The sequence below is a fragment of the Argiope bruennichi genome, chromosome 8, assembly GCF_947563725.1.
Source record: "Argiope bruennichi chromosome 8, qqArgBrue1.1, whole genome shotgun sequence".
NCBI classification, from domain to species: Eukaryota; Metazoa; Arthropoda; class Arachnida; order Araneae; family Araneidae; genus Argiope; species Argiope bruennichi.
In genome coordinates this window covers 74,131,538-74,153,311 of record NC_079158.1, presented here as the reverse complement: position 1 = coordinate 74,153,311, position 21,774 = coordinate 74,131,538, and the positions used below count along the sequence as shown (strand labels likewise).

The window sequence follows — 21,774 nt, the reverse complement described above, 5'->3', positions numbered from 1 at the left end:
TTTTTCAGCAATAATTAACCTAAATTTCTTTACAAGTTGAAATAATAACCTATTTTTTTTAACAATTAATTAATCATAAAATATATTTTAAATGTTCTGTTTCTTACAAAATTCACAAGTATTATGTCATTTTTATCATAAATTAATTTTATTTGAAAATGGCTTGATTATCTTTTATCTCCGTTTGACATAGCGCATATTTTGCCATTAATATGCCCTCAAATATGCATGACAAACAAACGAAAAGTGAGATACTGTATTGGTCTGTAACACATCTACATAAATCCAAATATACGGATAATGCAACTTCTGGTAAACTGAATAGGCGAGAAGTATTTTTTTAACGATAACATTATTATTCTTCATAATGAGGCAAAATGATCAATTTCTAGCAGCTATTGTTATTTATTAAATTCATGATCAAGGAATATAAGATATTCTGAAAGAAGATGGAAAAAGGGGTATATAAAAAGAGATACAGAGTTTATATAATTTCAAAAGAAAATTCCCTATGAATCAAGCTGAATAACCATTCGTTTTAGGCATGTGTTTTTCCGAAATTTCAGAATAACATAATTCCTAAAATCCCCTTCCAATTCAGAAGTTAAAGTTTGAATTATTGGAAAGTAATTTTAAAAGCGTGGATAAATTGGAAGTATTAAAAACAGATATATAAAAAATATCAAATAAAGTAACAACAACTGATAAGTAAAAAATTTTATTTAATGAGTTTATTTAATGAATTATTTTGCTCGATTTAAATAAAATAATACAAGTCTTTTGAACAATTTGATCTGAAAATGAGAATTCACTGCCAGAAATACATCTATCAAACTCTTTGCGATTATTTTTGGTACATTAATTTATGCCCTATGTGTAGGTATAGTATTGATGCTTAAGATAAGTAATGAGTGTAATATTGATATAAAACCTACCTATAGTAAGAAATCTTTTTATAGTACTTATATCTACTCTTATCAAACTGTTAATGAAGAATAAATTTTTTATTCTTAGGTCCATGAGTTGTGCGATAACTTTTGCCAGCGTTACATCAGTTGCTTGAAGGGTAAAATGCCAATAGACTTGGTAATAGACGAGAGAGACAGTAAACCCGGCGATCTGGGCGACAACAATAACAACAGCAGCAACGGAGGAGGAGGTGCAGGAGGTGGTAACAGTGGTGCTGGGGGTGGACGGGGTAATCCCGATACCACAGGACATAGTTCTGACAACTCCTCCACTCCTGACCAAGTAAGTATCCCTTACAGTTGATAACATTGCTTCGATCGTTGATTGTTTATCCTTTCGACACCTATGTATAACTGTACATGCATTATATTAATTACAGAAAATTATGTCCTGATGGATAAATTGTAAGCGCAACAAGGATGGATTTCGCGAATTTATAATGTATGAACTATAGATATACTTCATGACGAGATTTTGAAATTTATTCTTAATAATCATGCCATAATTTTTTTGTTTTTCATGTTTCTAAAAAAGGGTAATTACGTTCGATATTAATATTACTTTAAAATATTAGATATATAAGTGTATTGGATATAGAGATAAATACTGCCATTTTGTTAGAGGTGAAACGAAGTTCTGGAATTCAAGGTTCTTAACCTCCGGACATCTAACCAGTTAATGAAGCAATTAATATGGTTTGACGATAATATTATTTAGCAAATGACTGAGCCTAAAAGTTTCAACCGCATTTACTAATTGTGAAAGTTAATTCATAAAACTGGAAGAAAAGAAAAGAAAAGTGAAGATTTTACATAAATCGGCAAAATTCGGCCCAAAATAAAACTGTTGGTAATATCTAATCACTTATAAATCGGCGAGGTGTCTTGGAATTCTTAGGGAGCTTGAGATCTTAAATTTCGATTTCCTTTATTGTGATGTTGTCGCCTTTATTTAGTTTTACAAAGAGCCTTATGAATGGCCTCTTGTGAATTTCATTAATTGTTGAGAATTTAAAGCTTTATCATATATTGTTTTCTTGTACAAACCACGGCATGTTTCTTGGCTTAGTGAAAAGCTTAAATTTGAGTTTTAGGGCTGCATTTGAGTGTTTTGCATGGTGACAAAAATAGCTAAATCGATATACTGCTCTTTAGTTAGTTTTTTTTTCTTGTTGTGGAGAGTTCAAATAAAGGGAGACATTCTTAATGTCATTTCCGCTGTAATCGAAGCTGAAATTGCATTAAAAAAGTATAATTTTATTACTTAATAACAAAACAATATTAAAACGCTGTATAGGATTCAGACTTCTTTTAGGCCTTCATAAATTCTCAAAAAATTGAACTCACCCAGATTTTTTTAGGTACTTAATTCTACTAAGAGTAAATATTTCAAAATGATTTAGAAAAAAATAAACTTTTCTAATGACTTTATTAACTCGTAACAAATCATATGCCTAGTATCTAATTTTTAAAAATTGCATCGAGTAACTTATCTCATATTTATATTTTACAAAACAATCGAAACAAACTAATTTAATCTGAGAATATTTTCGTAGCTAGAGTAAGATTTTGTACATCGACCGTTTTAGCGATCAGAATCGGTAAATAGTTTCCAGGATCAAAGGGCGCTGTTTTGTAATCTATAGAAGCAAAATCCACACCTTCCTAATCGATGACAGTTTCTCAAATATTATTTCGCCAGATGATAAGAGCCTGTTCAGATAGACGCAGGTTCCTATCGGAGTGCTAAATTGATAACACTGTATACAGATAGGGCCTGTCTGTTTGCCCACTCTACCATCTCCTGATAAGAGCACAAGAGGTATTTTCCTCGCAGTTGTTTATCGACAGAAGTAAAAGGAAAACTAAATATCTTACAAATAGCATCGTTAAAATTTATTGATTTGGTTGGTTAGAAAATACTCAAAATACTCTCATTTTTATGAGTATTTTGTTTTCAAGAAAAATGATGTAGAAATATTTTAACACATGTATATGCCATAAGAAGCAGGAGTGCTATTCGAAAACTGTCACTTATACCCTTTAATAAATGTATTTGTATATTGTTAATTATATGCCATTGGTGAACAATAGTTACAAAAGAATTTTGCAATGCGATTTTTGGTAATTAATCGCTATGATACAGCTAATACAAAACACCAGAAAGCCGAATGTGTATTTTGAATGCCTTTCCCCGGCAATTAAAATAAAATTTGACATAGAACTACAATTGGAATCACAAAATTATAGAAAAAAATATCATATATTTAAGTCATTGCGCTTTTAATTTATCACATCTACATGTTTATTGAACAGATCGGCAGACGGCCAAATCTTTGACAGATTGGATTCCAAATTTGATACGTAACCTACATTTAAGATGAAAAATCTTCTTTAGCAAATTTTGTCCATCTTGCTCTCTTCGCTTTGTAGCTATCCAGTTAATTCATATTCGGACAACTGGATAGATAGACTTCTTTTGAGTAGAAATTTTATAGAAATCTACAAATATGATATAAAGACCATATACAAATTTTCATCCGTATAGATCACAGCGTTTTTGAATTAACGTGTTCACAGATAAATAAATGTAATTGAAAAAAGTATTTTTTTATATTAAAGAATACATAATACATATTAAAGAATACATAATCAAGAGGCAAAATATTATTTAAAAGGAGCTTTTTCTATATCAGTTATTCAAATTCTTCTTCAGATTGGATTTTATTAAAAACTATATTATACATATCGCCTGAATAAAAACTGTTGAAGTTTTAAAAAATATTTTATAATTATATGAAATGATTTTAAAATAAAGAAAAACATTTCATTTAAAAATTACATTTCAAGTCAACTTTCATTGCACTTCGTTGTTTTATATAAAGGAGGAAAAGCAGTGTGTTACGGGAAATAAAACGTACATTTCATTAAATAGAAAAAAATAATCTAATGGCCTAATGGTTTTTTGTAAACTGTGAAATTCCAATTGGAATCAAAATAAAACAATCAAAAATAAATAAACCATCCGTTATATGCTAATTACTTACTGTTGATAGCTTTATTACCCGAAACATCGAATAACACCTGCATCGGTTATTTAAAAAAAAAATTTTTTTTAAATAAAAGAGACTTGGTTTTTTTTATTTGTATGTCCATATACTATTAGTTTATTTATTTTCATCTGCTTTATTTTTCTCACCAAGCTGTTTTCTTTCAAAGTTACGCTACAATGGATTAGACGATTCTTGAACTTCATGGGAAATCGGCTGCATAGCAAATTTCAGTGAAAACTTTAAAAAAAAAAAAAAAGTTATATTTTTTTGATTGTTTAATACGAGTCGCTCTATTTTGCTTTATTTAAAAAAATTTTACATGGATAAAATAATTTTTTTTTCTTTCTTTGACCCTTGTTTGGTTGGGAAATGAACTGTTAACAATCTATTGTTAGAACCCTGACTTCCTCTCTGCATGCTCCATTATTTTGGAATCATTGACATAAAACGCAAATAAATAAATAATCGAAAATCGTAAAAATGGACGAATTCGTCTGATTTTTGACTCCGTGCAGTGCGTTTGAAAGAATTATGTGTATTCCTATACATTGAGCAATCAATAAACTGCAGTAAAGTAAAAGCTATTGAATTTTTTTTTTAATAAATTTCTGAGAAATGGGAATATTCAAAAGCAGATTTTAAAAAATTGTGGAAGAATAGTAAAAACTTTTTATATATATATATATATAATCAAAAGAAATAATTTTTGCAGTTTTATAATGTTTTTTGGAATTCATATTTTTCATTAAAAAAATAATTGTTCACATTTGTTTTAAAGAAGCACATTCAAATAAAAAAAGGTACGTTTCCATTTATTTAGTAAAATCAATTCAAATTACTTGGTATTTTAAACAAACCATTGATCTGATTCTTCAGATTTTACATGATTTCCGGCTAGATTATATTAATAAAGAAAATGTATAATTTGGACTTTTTTTTACATGGATTTTATATAATTAGGGCTTTTTCGGTCATCAATAGTAATAGTGCCAAACAGAGCCAAGTTTTTAAATACACAAAATAATAAACCGTTTTGTGTAGATTTTGGTATGTCTGAGCATCGAAGAATTTGTGCAAGTAATTTAAGCATGTATTTTCATTCGGTTTAAAAGGACAATATATTTGCACATGATAAAATTAAAACAAATGATGTTTTAATTTAAAAAAAAAAAAAAAAAAAAATTTATATTTTTACATACGCCTGTAGATCAGTGTGGTGCAATTCCTTTTACAATTACTTATCTACAGCAATGGTAAATTTTGAACATTTAGGAATACTTTAAGAATATATTGTGATTTTTTATCACATTGTTTAAAATTAATTCGAGATTTAAATTTTTAAATCCGAGATAACGAAACCACTTGATTTGAAGGCGATTTGTAATGTAATCTTTTGGGTTTTTTTTTTTTTTTTTCAGTTTCTCGTAATACTTGACAAAAATTCCTTACATAGAACAGTAAGGATCGTTATAAAAAGGCATTTTAGGTAAAAAAAATAATTTAATCAGTAAAAAAATATCTGGCCAGGGAAATCTCACAAAATTTGAATTGCCTAAGGGGGATTAAGAGCATACTGTGGTTCTGAATACCATCTATGAACTCGTATGCAAATTAAGTTTTTTTTTTTACTGAAATTTTACCTTCACTGCTATATGATATCGCAAATTAACGAGTCAAAGCTTCCCGAGTACCTTATTTAAAACCATAAGAGATTATTTTCACCCATCAATGGTTAGGCGGGATTATTTTTGAAAAGCGATTCATCTTTTTCAGTGAAAGGCTCTGACCATGAGTCTCACAAACAGACCGGTCTGAATCCTTTTACATTCTGTCTATGCATAAAACATATTTGCAGACTAAAAAGGCAGAAAGAGCATTTTATGAGGTATCGCTAAAGGAAGCTGACTAATTACTTTTTTCTCACCGCGAGCAGCTGTGAAAAAATATCAAGAGCTGCATCCTGCTGCTTCATAATTAGCGAACAATACCAGAGGCCATCACAACATAAAAACTCATATTTGCATTCACTAGAGTCTTTGAAGGGTACTTTATAATCAATGGCTACCGGATGCTAAAGCTAATGCCCAAACCCATCTCATTAGTTATGCAAGGAGGAGCAACTCGTAAAATGAGTCATTTGAATCCATAAAACCTTAATCGATGAAGAGGTAGCATCGTAAAAGTTTTCCTACCCTTCAGCAGCTACGGTTATTTTTTTATAATTGCCTTGGCACACTTTATAAAATAAGATATAAAATATACACTTTGTCCCATGAGTGTCTTGATATACATTCAGGGTGGGACTTTTTATTAACTTATAGTACAGTGGTATCTTATACTTTTTTTCATTCAGTAATCCGAAGTTATAATACAAAGCTACTATGCAGCTAAATATGTTGAATCATATTTTTTTTTCTTTTGATTTCTTTCCATTGTTATTCTAGTGTTATCTTTTTGTTTTTGCCTTCAAGCTGTTTCACAAAATGAAATATGTGACTCTCTTGAGTTTCTTAACTGTATTAGAGTTAAGGTATTATCTTAAACTGTCGTCTCGTAACATTTTACACTTTTCTAAATATATGATACAAACTAGTGGTCTAGTGTTATTATCTGCCTAACTTTCCAAACTGTGATCTTTCAGTTTCAAAATATTCAACGTCAGTTTTTATAGACACTTTTTATAGATATCGCTTTTCAAATGTTATTTTTGTAGTTATTTGTTTACGATACTTTGTTTAGTGTAATTGGCCAATTCCGAGAAACAAGGACTTGTGATACTGAAATGTAGCAACTGGGGGCAAGGGAGTTAGTTAGTTACAGATGTCCCAAACGCTGCTTTGAAAGGCCAATACGATTTATGCTGCTTTTTAAAATGCAAAAGTAACAATTAGAAACGAACGAAAATATAATAGCATCCGAGCGCCATTCATTCTAATTAAGATATTGATGAGGGCAGGGTTGAAAGAATTTATACTTTATCACGGGTGCCAATTACTTTAGCTACGTCACTATGATGATAAAGAGGAAATGGAAGTTCAAAGCGATCAGGGGCATCTAGGTAATACCAAAGGCAAAATTCTGACATAGCTAATAAATTCGGGAATAGATTACAATAGCAATTCGCAAGGGAGACTCAATATTAATACTTTTTTCAACTAAATGTGTCAGAGGAGGATATTATGTTCCAAGCACAATTTATCCTTTCCTGGAAGACCTTCAGGAAGAACTGGTCCACATTTTTGTTTCATGGAAGAATCTAATCACAGGGAGCATTTCGTCATTAAACTACGCATAGATTATCAGAGCAAAGCAGTTAAAAGCAATAGTGGTCGAAGATAAATAAAAATTGATTTAATATACTTATTTGTAAAATTTTTGAGCAATGCTTTTTGTGGTTTTTCACATTCCCCCCCCCCCCCCGCTTTCTGAAGTTGAAAAATATGATCGGAGTCATTTCTATGATCTTTCCACTTCTCCGAAGTTCATGTAAACGACCCTTCTTCTATGTAGATCATGATCCATAATCGAAACACGCATAAAGTCCTGATCAGTGGCATAAGAACGTCGGAGAGAGGGTAAAAAGATATAAATGTTTCCGGCGTTTCTCTTGATAAACGCAATGGAAACTGAATATCAATACGTTTATTTGACTTTTTCTGACAAATTGTGGGGTCAAGGAAATATTATGTTTCGAACACCATTTGTCCTGTGGCGTTACTGATTCTGAACTGAAGATTTTATTTTACAAACTGAGATATGAAATCACTTTTTGTTGCTATAAGTTAGTGCATTTTTACAACTGCCTGGCATAATTTAATATCATTTTTAATCGGTAGTTCAAACTAAATATCTATTTTCCAGTTAAACATTTTGTATTAGTTATCTTTTATTTTTTTAAGGAATAAAATGAACACCTTGTATCTTGGGTATCTTAAAATATAAGCTACACTAAGATATAATATAGGCGAGCTCCTATCTTAGTGTAGCATCTCATACTCAGGAAATTCAGTTGTTTAAAGTAATTTTTTATCATCAGTTTGAAGATCTGTAGCATTCAAATTTCATTCTTGGGTATCAAAGTTGAATACTTTTTTTTTTTTTTTGTATATGATCTAAATGATAAATACACTAAAGCTATCTTGCACCATCTAATATTGCTTTTAATCAGTAACCCAAACTAGTCATCTAGTTTTACAGCTAACCACCTTGTAATATTTATCTTTTATTTTTTATGGAATAAAATGAACAAACACCCTGTATCTCGGGTATCTTAAAATATACTGAAGGCGAGCTTTTTATTGAAACATTTTTGTGTAGCATCTCATACTCAGTAAATTCAGTTGTTTAAGGTAACCGTTTGTCATCAGGTTGAAGATCTGCAGCATTCAAATTTCATTCTTGGGTATCAAAGTTGCATCTAATTTTTTCTGTTTGATCTAAATGATTAATGCACGAAAACTATCTGTTGTTGTTTCTTAGGGGACTTGCCATGGACAAGCCCGCTGTTACGAAGACAGCTCTTTTAAGCCTGTGGCGGAGCTTCTCTTGTTTTTTTAGTAGCGCCAACTAGGGCCAAGAGTATGACTTCGCTACTCACGCATCACTCATTCGCTTGCACAACCCCTTTTTACAGGAGGACACGTTCACACATCTCACAGATAGAACAACGGAAAAACAACCATACCCAAACCGGGACTCGAACCTAAGACGTCCAGATCACGGAGACGACGCGTTACCCCTATGTCAGGACGCCAGCACGAACGCTATCTTGTACCATCTAATATCGTTCTTAATCAGTAATTTAAACTAGCCATCTAGTTTTCGAGTTAACCACCTTGTATTAACTATCTTTTATCTTTTATGAAATAAAATGAACAATGTCTCTTGGGTATCTTAAAATATACTAAAGGCGAGCTCTTTATTAAGATATCTTCATCTAGCATTTCATACTCAGTAAATTCAATTGTTCAAAGTAGCCTTGAATCATCAGGTTGACGATCTGTAGACATTCAAATTTCATTCTTGGGTATTAAAGCAGCATCCCATTTTTTTTTTTTTTTTTTCTGCGTGATCTAAATGATTAATGCACGGAAGCTATCTTGCACCATCTAATATCGCTTTTAATCAGTAATCCAAACTAGCCATCTAGTTTTTCCAGTTAACCACCTTGTATTAGTTATCTTTTATTTTTTGTGGAATAATCTGAACACTTTATTACTTGGGTATCTTAAAATATACTGAAGGCGAGCTCTTTATTAAGCTATCTTCGTGTAGCATCTTATACTCCGTGAATTCTGTTGTCCAAAGTAACCTTTTGTCAATCAGGTTGAAGGTCTCCGGGCATTCAAATTTCATTCTTGGATATCAAAATTGCATCCATTTTATTTTTTCTACATGATCTAAATGAATAATACACGAAAGCTATTGATGTTAGATGGGATTATCAAAGAAAATACGGTCTGTTGACCACCATAATCTTATAGGCGCTATTAAAATCCAATCAATCAAGTGGTCGGTCACTCGTGCTTACTTGATTTGTAGAGAGATAGCTCAGATGGAACAGACAGGATATGACTAGAGATCACAATATGAGATAAATGAAAACAAAGCAAGTGCATTATACACCACTCTTAGAGCTCAGCGATGAAAAAGAGTTATAGAAAGTTAACTGCTTGCATGAATGTTTGTTTTGCACATTTATATTCAATCACACTTTTAATAGGCACATTAACTTGCAAATAGAAATTATTAAAGGATATTTTTCTTTTTCATTCTCAAGAATGGAACAAATTATATATTTTTCCACGAAACTGAATTGCCATGATAGTAGCTATTCGTTTCTATGCTAAGCAGTTTACAAAATATTTATTTATTTCTGCTATTTTTATTTATTGAATAGAGGTCAAAAATATGTATTATTTTCAATTTTGATTCATTTCCTTCAAAAGTACTGTATTTTTTTATGGTAACGTTTATTCGTATAATGAAATATAAGTTGTTCAAAGAGACTCGCAGGAAAAAAAAAGTAAAGCTAATAAAATATTTTAGCAGCTTCATTTAAAAATTTTTATTTAAATGTATTATGATCTTATTTTAGAGAAAAATATTTAAACTAGTATATAACTAGAGTATTTATGCCCTCGGAAGTTTGAAATGAATGTATCTTCTTAAAAACAATAATAAATAGGTCCTTTATTAATTATTTATTTTTCATAAGCTGTATTAATACTAAATCAGAATACATTAATTTTGAAAAAGAATCATAAAAGTTAATAGCGGTACTTCTTTATTGTCTCTTGTTTTAAACTTTGAAGTTAATCACTCTTTCTAAAACTACAAATTATTAAAATTTTAAAATATTCTATTTTTATTTTCTAAAAGTCTGATCAGTTCTCAATTAAAATAATTGCTGTGTATTTCTCAAGCTAAGTAATTGCTGTGCAATTCTAAAGTTTTTTTTAAATGTTTTTGTTTAAATAACGGTTTATTACTGAATGCATGGGCAGTTGATTTATGATCGCATTTTTAATTACTTTGCATTTTTTTTTCCTTATCAGAATAAATATTTGTTGAAAGCAAAGTAGTTTTAAAAAGTTCATAAGAAATAATATGGAATTAAGTCGGATTAAACATTTTAATCAAATTTCCATTTACTAATTAATTGAAAACAAAATCGCTTTGTCGATAGTAGCTATATGAGAGTACAATATTTACATTAAATTGCTATATAGAATATAACTAAATATCACTTTTAAAAAGTTGATATTTAAAACTTATATCATTTGAACCAAATTCTTAAACCAAATTGGTTTAAAACACTTATATCCAATCTCATTTTACTAATTCATTTAAAACAAGGAGAAAATCATACAGCGCATTAAATTTGGTGATTTTTCCCCCCTCTCCCATTCACTTGGGTGCACTTCTACTGATAACGCCAGGCGAAAGCAATAAAACAAAAATAATTACAAAAATGTGAGAAACTCTGACCCAGTAGCGTGACTAACAATATATGTTCTTATCGGGGCTTTTAGATGAAGTCTGGTGTAAAAAACAAAAACGAATAAAGAAGGGGAGAAAAAAAAAGTAAAAAAAGAAAAATTGTAAAACGTGAAAAAGGAAAAGCAAAGCGCGATCACTAATGAACTACTTAGTAGGGCAAGCACATATACAGGTATGTCCAGAAATTCGCTTCGTTGCTGGGCGTTGTCGGCTTAGCCTGTGGCCACAACATATCGGAACACGAGGGAAGATCTAATAATTAAATCGTTTCTAATTCTTTTAATGAATAGAGAGGGAAGAAGCCTTGCTTTCTGTATTAAAAGAAAACGCTGTCTATCCTTACCACAAAGAAATGCTATTTCGGTTGTTTATGATTTCGCTTACGATGCCTTTATTTAATTACATTGCCATTAATGGAGATTAATCTTTGCTACAGACATATTGTTTACTTTTGTTTAAAAGGCGTTAGCTGTAATTATGTACATAGTTCTGTCGTTTTTTTTAATGGATCAATAGTTGCACTCTTACTCATTTGCATAATTTTTTTTTTATATTATGATCCTTAACTGTGACCGATAGTTGTTACTTAGTTCTAATTTTGCGTAGAGTGTGTTTAATTAATCTCTTTTGTAATTTTTTTTTTTTTTTTTTACAGTTTAGCTGTAATTATTTCTGACCTGAATTTTTTTATAACTATCTTTTCACTGATACAACTGATTTATTTGGAAAGTATGGCATTGCAAAAAAATATCGTTTCATCGTTACTTTTGAATCAGTGACAATAAGGCAGCTTGTTTTCTAAACTATAATTATTTACAATTTATTATTATTGCATTTAATCATTCTTTTCTGTTTGATGCTTTCCTCCCTTCTCAAATTCGATGTATGCTCAGCCTGTATTTAATCATTTTTTTCTCGCTCTTACGGCACAAAGCAATCTCTTATTATTATTACCATTTTATTTCCAACAAATGAATGAATTAAATATATTGTTGATATGCATATATTGATTCCATGCAGTTCAGCTGTATTAATCGCAAAATTTTGACAAAATAGTTTCATTTCTCGTATCTCTCATCTAGTTTTTCTCGGAAACGAATTGGAAATTTAGTGGATTTCATCATCACTATTGGAAGAAAAATATGAATTCTCGTGGTTAGAATTCGATTGTGATTCAAAGGTTGCACTCATTTAGAAAATGTTAAATAATTAGAAAAAAATATGTAGGAAATTTTACTTATTTTTAATTCAATTTACTTAATAAATATATTGAAGAGTTAAAATCTAGCAATGAACCGTTTATACAACTTACAAGGAGCTGATATTAAAAAATATATATAAACAAAAAGATATGTAACTGAAAGTTTAATAAAAACTGTGATTATTACACATTTAATATTACTAATGCAATTCATTTAAAAGTAATAATTTTAAAGACAGTACTAGTTTAAAGATAATGTTGTAATATCGAAAACAATAATTAAATTTTAAAATTAACATATTGATGCCAAAAATCTTTCACTTGTCTTGAATGCTAATTATGCATTTCTTATTTTATATGATTGATGTTGCATGATGGTAGTCATTCCATTAAAAAAATCATTAATCATCGTCTAGCGTGTTGACTGTCTGAAAACATTTATCGAGTTAAATTCACTAAATATTTTTTCGCGATTGTTTTGGTGAACAAAATGCGTGCGAAGTTTTTCAGTAGAGTCTATTACGTTTTTAAATGAAGATAGAATGACTTTTTCATCTGTAATTAAATTGACACCGCATGATGCAACTTTAATTAATTAATCAACAATAAATAGTTCTAAAATCATTGGTATCACAATTCACATACTCTTCAGAAGTGACCTCTGCTCTCAGAAGATTCTAATTTTTGGATTTATATAAATGAAGCATTTTATCATTGCAATTATTAAGAATTTTGGGACAACGATGAAGCGGCGTGAAAATATAAAACTTATAAACAGTACTTAAATATATATTTGCAAAACAGTGAAATGTAAAAACACACTTTTTTTTTCAATGTAATAATTCTAATCTCTTTCATGATTTTTTTTTTTTTTAATTTCCTTGTATAATGCAGTGTTCTTTTAGATTCAGAGTGTATTTTTTTTTTGTCTTGAATTAATTTAAATACTGATTTTGGCTTTCCTTTTGATTTATTTCGTAACAAACAAAAGGAATCTCTAGCACAATTTTTTTAATGAAATTTACTAAAAATCATAATTTATAATTAGAATTTTCGCATGAATGTTATTTATTATAATAACTTTTTACAAAGATATTGCTGGTATTCTCATTGAGAAAAAAAAAATAACTACAATATTCCTCGTAATGCTGCAGTTTTGGAAACCATTTCTTTTATCATCTATCCCTGTCCTCTTCTGTGTTGCATCCGGGGGTCACCCCCACGTGGTTACAGCTTGACTTCCCACCCTGGGATCAAACATTCCGAAATAGAAAGAAAAACATCCAGCATCCGCTATCTTTCCGCTTTCGTAGCTCCCAGCTCTTCGTGTAGGAAGAATGCAGGAGCTTCGGTTACAAAATTTGGGGACACATTTAGGTGTCCTAGTCTTTGTCTCGCTCTTCCTTGCTTAGTAAATGACAGTTGGTTAAACATGTATTAATATTTTAGTACGGTAATATTGTTGCTTTTATTTTTTTTAATTTAATTGTTAAATCATGAAAATACGAAAAAAGTTTTTTTTTGGGGGGGGCGAGTATTTTAGTATTACGAAACATCTATGAGCACATGAGTGGTAGAAGTTAGTACTTTGATGTTCAATTCTGTTAATGAAGTAGGTGAAATAAATGTGATAATATAAAAAGGGCTTTAGTCTACTTAAAAATATGAGAAAGCGCTTATAACCAGAGTATAAGAATTAATACCTCTATTAATTCTTCTTATGTTAAATAAATATATGTTATCCAAACTTTTGGCATTTGGATTTTTTTTTTTTTTTTCCTTACTCGGATTTGTTATTGATATTGGGAATCTTTTTTGTCGCCATTTCATTTAATAATATTGATATTCTTCAATTTAAAAAATAATTAACCACTTAAAGAAAAATTATTAATTGTTAAATAAATAAATATAATAAGTTTTTAGATTCTTACAATGCCTTAAATTTTAAAAAAAATGTATAAATCAAACATAATATAATTTTTTTTTAATTTTCTGGGTTTTAATTTTTTTAACTTTAATTTCCTTTTTAACATTTGTTGACATATTTAGATCTAAAAACATTATCATTATTAGTAGAATCGTTATTCAGGAGGGTACACTACTTACTCTATATGAGGACATTGCATTTGCTGAATTTGAAATAATAAGTTTTTCAAAAATAATAAGGCCAACAATTATTTTAAAATACATATTTTAATATGCATTATTTATATTTTAAAAATAATTCATTATTTTTACGTTATGCTATATGGTAATTCATTTCTACATCATTACCAATTTATCATTTTTAGTAATGTTTAATATATTTAATTTATAAAAATATAGTAAAGTAATACTAAAATAATTCGTACTAGAATTGTATTCTTACCCTCTTTTTGATATGACAAAAATGAGATTTTCAAGAATAAAATTTCAGCTAAACAATTAATGTTTGTAACTAATTTTTGTTAAAAATTTAAATTCTAAATACTTTATACTTTATTTTTCTTGCACTTCTTATACGTTTTTTTTATACATTTATACAATTTTTGATTTAAAAAAAATGAGGGAAAAAAAAATTGAAAATTCTGTAGTGTCGAAATGAGTACTTATTTCTTGCACTTCAAATATATCTTTATACAATAGAGAATAATTAATTAAATAGGAGAGAAACGAAAGAAAAATCATAGAAAATCCGAAATATATAAACCAATAGAATCCTCATGTATCTTCTCAATCAATATGCTTTATTATTTTGTTCAGGCAAAAGAAAGAAAAAATTTACATCACCTGCGTATTGATCCTAGTGATCCCAAGCCTTGCAGAGTGAAAATTTGGTATTTCCTAGGCAACTGAGGACGATATACAGTCCAACGGAAGGACACAGTTCATCGCGTATCCGACATCTAATCCTTACTCAATATCGTAAAGAAGGAAACCCCTTATCTGACTTTCACACTCTCACACTTACGCTGTCCCGCTCGACTGGATATCCTCATGGTTAAGCAATTCTTGTGCTTTTCGCCCTGGGCCATGGGGAACATATTTTATACCTTCGCGCATACTTCCCCTGTCTTATATTGTAATATCTATCACAAAATGTAGAATTCTTTCTATACGTTGTTTTTTTTTTGTTGTTGTTGTTTTTTTTCCTTTTCAATAATTTTGGTTTTAAACTTATCAGAATTGTTCAATACTTTCAAAGAAAAGTGATTTAAGCATGTACTGGTGATTTGGTACCATCCTCTATTATTAGCTCTAATACTGTATTATTATTTTTAGCTCCTTTTTAAATTCTTTATGAAAATGTTTGAATTTATTTTAATTTATTTTGGCACATAAGAGATTTAAAGCACGACGACAGTACATACGTTCATTATTAAATGTATTTATTGAGGTCTTGATAGTGTGGTGGAAGAAATTGGGCTTCAGACTCAAATCTGCAAAGATGGTTATATTAACATCCCTACATCTATTGTTTGCCAACGGATTCTAAAACCCTCCGCGCTTTTGCGCATGCGTTAGGATGGGTTTAATTCAACAAAATAGTGGTGAGAGAAAAGTTGAAAGGAGGAGATATTTACATTTAATAATAAATTGAATTCCGGAAATGCGCACATCCTTCCCCGTCTCCCCCTTTAGTGAGATAAAATCATCGAAAAGTGGTCGTCTCAGAATACTGAAAGGAGCAATACATAATGTTGGAATCTTGAAGAGGAGTAGCAACGGTTCAAATGTCTTTATTTTCTTCTGAAGTAAGTTTAGAATTAAAATTTTGATTAGAATTAAATTAGAAAAGAATTAGAATTAGAATTAAATTAAATCCTTTGTAGCTTAAAAGCGGTAAATTATTCTAAATAAACTAAATATGCTTGTCTTCAGTCTCGTTTTTATAACTTATTTTTAATTAAAAAATACAGTTAAAACGGTGAAGAGTCCTTGAAAAACCTTTCAATTATAATCATCATTTAAAAAAATTTAAATCTGCTGCTGATAATATGCGCATTTTCCTTTTAAGACTTGCTTAAATATCTGAAAAGAAATTGTCATTGAAAGCATAACATAAAATAAAGCTCTGAACAGATGAGTCAAATCTGATCATTTAAAGAGCCTTATTTAAACATTATGAAATACATCACGAAAAGAATAAATAAAATTCTTCAAAATTCATTAATATTTGATTACCATCGTTACAACTGTAACAAATCAAACAAAAACCTAGTGTTTTAGTGTCTCCGTCCCGGAATATATCGGGTCACTTTTTCTCTACTGTCTCCCTTTTCCGTGAAAGGACTTGTTATCTGGGCGCCACGCTCATAAATTATGGATGTTTAGCCAAAAAGAGTTCAGATAAATCTTTTAAGCCTTCGACAGCTCATCTAGGATGATTTCCATTTCTGCCCTCCATCATCAGTAGACGATGATATAACTTCGGCGATCCCCTACTTCTTGTCCATTCATACTTTTTTTATCTTTCTCTCTTAAGACTACTTTTGTGTGCCAATTCTTTAAGACTCAAGAATTGATTTCCTACTTAACATTAGATTTTCGAAATAAGGATTGGTATGAGAAATTATATTCGGTTTTTGTATTTTGTTGCAAGTCGTTGTATAAGTCGACATCTCGATTAAAGTAATAAAATAATATTTAAAAAAAGTTGTCTGATGGAATGACACCAATGAGTAATGAGTTCAACAGTTGAATACTTGTTGACATGAGCTATTATGTGTGCAATGCTACTGTGAAATCACATTCATAGGTTTCATTTTTGTGCAATTTTTTGTATTGCTTTGTTTTGTGACCAAATGGTTGTACATTTAATGATATTCTGCTTTAATTGAGTGTCTCCTTCATCTACCTAGGCTCAAAATTGTTAGTCCACATCATAAATAGACCTTATTTAGCTACAAAAAGGAGCGTAAATATAACTAAACGGAACTATATATTTGAATTAAGCAACCTAGCGACTTCATCTTCTGCTGAGCTCACATACTCAGAACTGTTCTCTCAGGCGAAATTCCTAAATAATAAAAATTGGATGGTTCCCCCTACTCATGATTGGTATAGTGCCAATAAGCCGGGACAGTCCTTAATTCTTCCTTGTGATAGAAAAACCAACACTTGCCTGTTGCGCCTTGCCAGTGGCCATCTAAAATGTCTTTTCTTTTCCTAGGGTGAAAAATTTTACCCTCTTTGCCCGAAATGCTGCCAACATCAGGCCTCTTTTGAACATATTCTAGACTGTTTAGGACTTCATTGGAGAGAAATTTATTCTTCTCCCTTCCTCATTTTTGACTTTCTTCTTGTCAACGGATTTTTAAATTTGGTCTGACTAAGTCAGGCCATGGAGATTAGCAACAACAACAATATATTTGAATTAGTTGTAAGATACAACTTGACACTAATCTTAGAACAGAAATCGAAAAGCAGCAGGAACGACGAGAATATTTGGTGCCTCAAAATTGTTCTGTACGATCCCACGTGGTTTAAAGAACAACGCATGGTTTACCATTTCTTGCTATATATCTACTGACTTAGCAGGGGAAAATTAAGCTAAAAGGTAAATCCACTCGAACCTCGGCAGTCGTCCTCTTATCTGTTAGTGTAATCTAACTCCTCTCTACGGCAGGAAGGCAAGCAACTCTGTAAAAAAAAAAGAGAGTATGTAGTTCTATATGTATATATCTATATCCATTTTCGCCTTTAATCGTGTGAGGGATCAGGAAAAGTACTCTCGCCTGCAGCTAAACGGTGACTGTGGTGCCGTGTACTGCAAATAAGCGCATTTAACAAGGTCCATTAGATCTCCACAGCTGTGCTTTCAAAAATAGGACGCCGCGCCCCTTATCTCCCAAGAGAGACCCAAGACTTCTTTCTCCCTCTCTCTTTTTTAAGCACTCTTTGCAGCTTTAAAAAAAAGAGAGATCCTAATTGGGGAAGTCGCGATATCGTTAATAAGGATATGCGTGTAATATGAGCAGCAGCAAAGCTCTGGGTGAAGTTACAGAAGTCGTGAATCTACATTAATGAACCATCAAATCAAGAAGATAATAACAGTTTGGATGTCATGGATTCTTGTGGTTTCAGAATGAATTTAGTTGTCCTTTTCTGCTGTAATGATGTGTGGTGTTGCCTCTCGACGCAAAGCAACATGGTGGAAGAGAAATAAAGAGGTTCAATTAAAAACGAAGTCTTTTGCTCAAGTTTACTTAAAAAGATTTTATAAAAATGTGAATTATAGTAATTGGGAAAAGAATATGGTACTTTTATGAATATTTTGCATATCTATTGACAGATCATGAGGATATACTTTAAAACTAACAACGCTACTTAAAAAAAAGGCATTAACTTTTTATTTACAATTATGTTTTTTTTTCCTTCAATAAATAGTTATCATATGTAAAATTAAGTTTTTATAAGCTATACTTTACAAATCGTTTTTTTGGCGTTAGATGCAGAGAAATATGCATTCTTTTTTTATAAATAATAAGAAAAATAATGCTGAACATTATTCCAAAGGTATCAATGCTCAGTAATGTTTTTAAATTAATTATATGGTATGCCAAAATATACTATTTCTTAAATACAGTCATGAGACTGCTTTTGGAAAAATCAGTAAATTTTTTTTTGCCGAAATCAAATACTTTATTGCTATTTAATTTCAAGCCAAATGGTGGTCTTTGTGGAAAACTCTTTTTTATATTTATACCAACAGAAATACTTAATCCTCTAGTGAAGAAATATTAGTTATTTTTGTGTACTTAGCCTGGAATCTTATACGAAAATTTCCCGAAGACGAAAATAAATAAGTGATATATTATGGGAAAAATTAATCTAATTATTATCAAACGCGTATGTTATATCATTTTGTTGCTTAAATTTATTACTTTATCAAATTTTAATAAAATAATAAATATTGCAAAACCTTCTCTGTATTTGGTTAATATTAAATACAAGATACTTACACGAAAATAAATTATGAAATTTACAGATAGTTTAAAAATAAACACTATTTCAATTTTAAATTTAGCTTATTTACGCGTTAAACTTGAACGAAATTAATTTCTTTTAATATTCATCAATTTTTAAAATCTAAGAACTTGAAAATTCTTGCTAGATAACAAAGAATTCTTTATAAGGTTAACCAGGATTTCGGATAAGAACGACGAACGTTTGACGTTCAAGTTGGCCATGAAATCATTCGTCCCAAACGGCATCCTATTACGTCATCGTCGTAAATTAAGTGAACTCTTTCAAAGGGAAGGAAATAACAACTATAAAATCCTATTCACCCAACGGCAATTTGTATATCCATTTTTCCTCTTTAAGTAGCAAATAAGATGTTCGCTCCTTTCTTATTGAGAGTGCATTTCGTAACCTATGCTCTTGAACAACAAAATATTGTTTATGCGCATCGATGATTATAAGCGTCGATTAGAATAATCAGAATCGTTTATCTCCGATCAAGTATCATTAATCATAAAGGCTGTACATTAAATTTTTTTTCTTTTCTACCAAAGTGTTATAAAGATTTAAATTACAGTGCAGTTAACCTCCTTTGAATGCAAATTTTGATTCCAGATGACGATATTCAATTAAAAGGGTACTTGTTTTTCGTTATATCTTCTGTATTTATCCGAAAAATTTTGTCAAAAAATAATTTAATATCTTAATTTATTTACTGAATTATTCAGTGACCATTGCTAAGTTTATTTCTGTGAATTTATTTCAGCGAACCTTATTGTTTCTTCTTCTTTTTTTCTGTTGTAATATGAAACAAGCATATTTAAGAATTAAAAAAAAAAAAAAAAAAACTAGTGAGTGTTTACATTAAATAACTCATTCCATATTTAACATAAATATAAAAAGTAAATTCACATCTGTAATTTCATTATCATTAGAATCTTGCCCTCCAGTGCTTAAAACAGTTGTTTTGAAGTTCTCAGGTATATATATTCCAATTTCTTTTTCATCGATCTATCACATCTCCATTATTAAAATATTTATACTTTTTATATCATTACAATTATTAAAAATAAACAAAATTAACCTAAACATCACCTGAATGGAAAAAAAATATATATATTTTTCCCTCCAAGAATCTCCGATTTTCAAAGCATGATTTTATAAAGTAAATTTTATTAGATTATAAAAGCTGCATTAAAAGCGGTATTTAAAAACCTGTGAAAAAAAAAAGATTTCGTAATACAATTCTTGATATTACAAAAGTAACATCATAATAAGGTGGACAGTATTAAAGCATCATAATTTTTTAAAAAATGATTCAATAAAATAAATAAAAAAATAATAATCATCAAAATTAATAATCTGCAAGAAAATGCCAATAGATCAAGTTATTTGATGCCGCAATTGCATGAAATTTGTAACTACTTCCACCTCGCATCTAACTGCACATACTACGCTGCGATTCTATGCGATATATACTGCACTACTACGCTTCCTCATACTACGCTGCGATTCTCAGATTTCTTCTCCTTCTAGATTCTCTAGATTTCAAAATTAAAAAGAATATTGACATATATCCTGAGAATAGAAAATAGACCTTTTAGATAATAGATATTTAACACATGAGCATGAGCTACATTCTGGAAAGCTGATTCTGAGACAGTGACGCTGTGACTCAGTTTCTATTACGACTTATAATAAAGCATTTTTAATGTTCCAAGCAACATTAAAGTTTAGAATTGCATATATGAGATAGATAAATATAGAGATTATGTACTCATCATAGTAAAATCTAGGCTATAATTATTCACACTGATATATTTTATTATTTATAAAGAGATGGGTGGCAAAAAAAGAGCTAGATAGAGACTACAAAAAAATCACAGGAAACAGAGCAGAGGATGGCAAGTCACACGGAACGTTCGTGTGAAGAAAGAGAATAGAAATGTGACTGTGGATGAACAGCAGGACAGCAAAACTGCATATTCTTTAGAGCAGCGTAAATTACGGACTTGTGCCAAATATCACAGGGATTCGACTCTTTTTGCACACCGACATAGATGAGTGCTTTCCTCACGTAAGTTTTCTTCAAAACACCCGCTGTGACAGCACTTTTTTTTCATTCCACGTCGGTGTGCTGCCTCTCCAAACAGGGGCCGATTCATCATTTAGAGCATCACAGGGTGCTTGTTCTTTCTTTTCGAAATTTTGGATTTTTTTAGAACTATTTTCTGGTGCTTTTCCCATTCATCTTCGCATTCTCTGTTTTTTTATTATTATTATTTTGCTGCTTTTTGCTAAAATTTTAAAAATAAAAAAAGCTATTATCTATCATTAAGTTAATTTTTTAGTGTTAATTAACATTCTTAAAGCGTTAAATGTTCCCGAATGTCTCCTCCAATTTTGAGGTCATAAATTTTTTTACTGTTCTCTCATTGTTGAGCCCTTTTCAATATTTGTACTTAACAACAGTTAAGAAAATAGAAATATAAAAACCGATCTGACTTACCATATTTTACTACAAATAGTGAAAGAATAGTTTTAAAATTGTATCTTGTTATTTTTTTTATTAATAAAGTAGGATTTTTTTATTTTTTATTTTTTT

At 30.0% G+C, this 21,774-nt stretch overlaps 1 protein-coding gene across 2 annotated transcripts in view; it reads left to right on the top strand.

Moving 5' to 3' along the window:
- Nucleotides 1–21,774, top strand: part of LOC129980908 (homeobox protein Meis2-like) — a 309,336-nt gene that overhangs the window by 55,518 nt on the left and 232,044 nt on the right. For both annotated transcript variants that reach the window (XM_056091384.1, XM_056091385.1), the window contains exon 5: nt 1,015–1,251. In XM_056091384.1, coding sequence (XP_055947359.1) covers nt 1,015–1,251 — 237 coding nt within the window. The remainder of the gene's footprint in view (nt 1–1,014; nt 1,252–21,774) is intronic.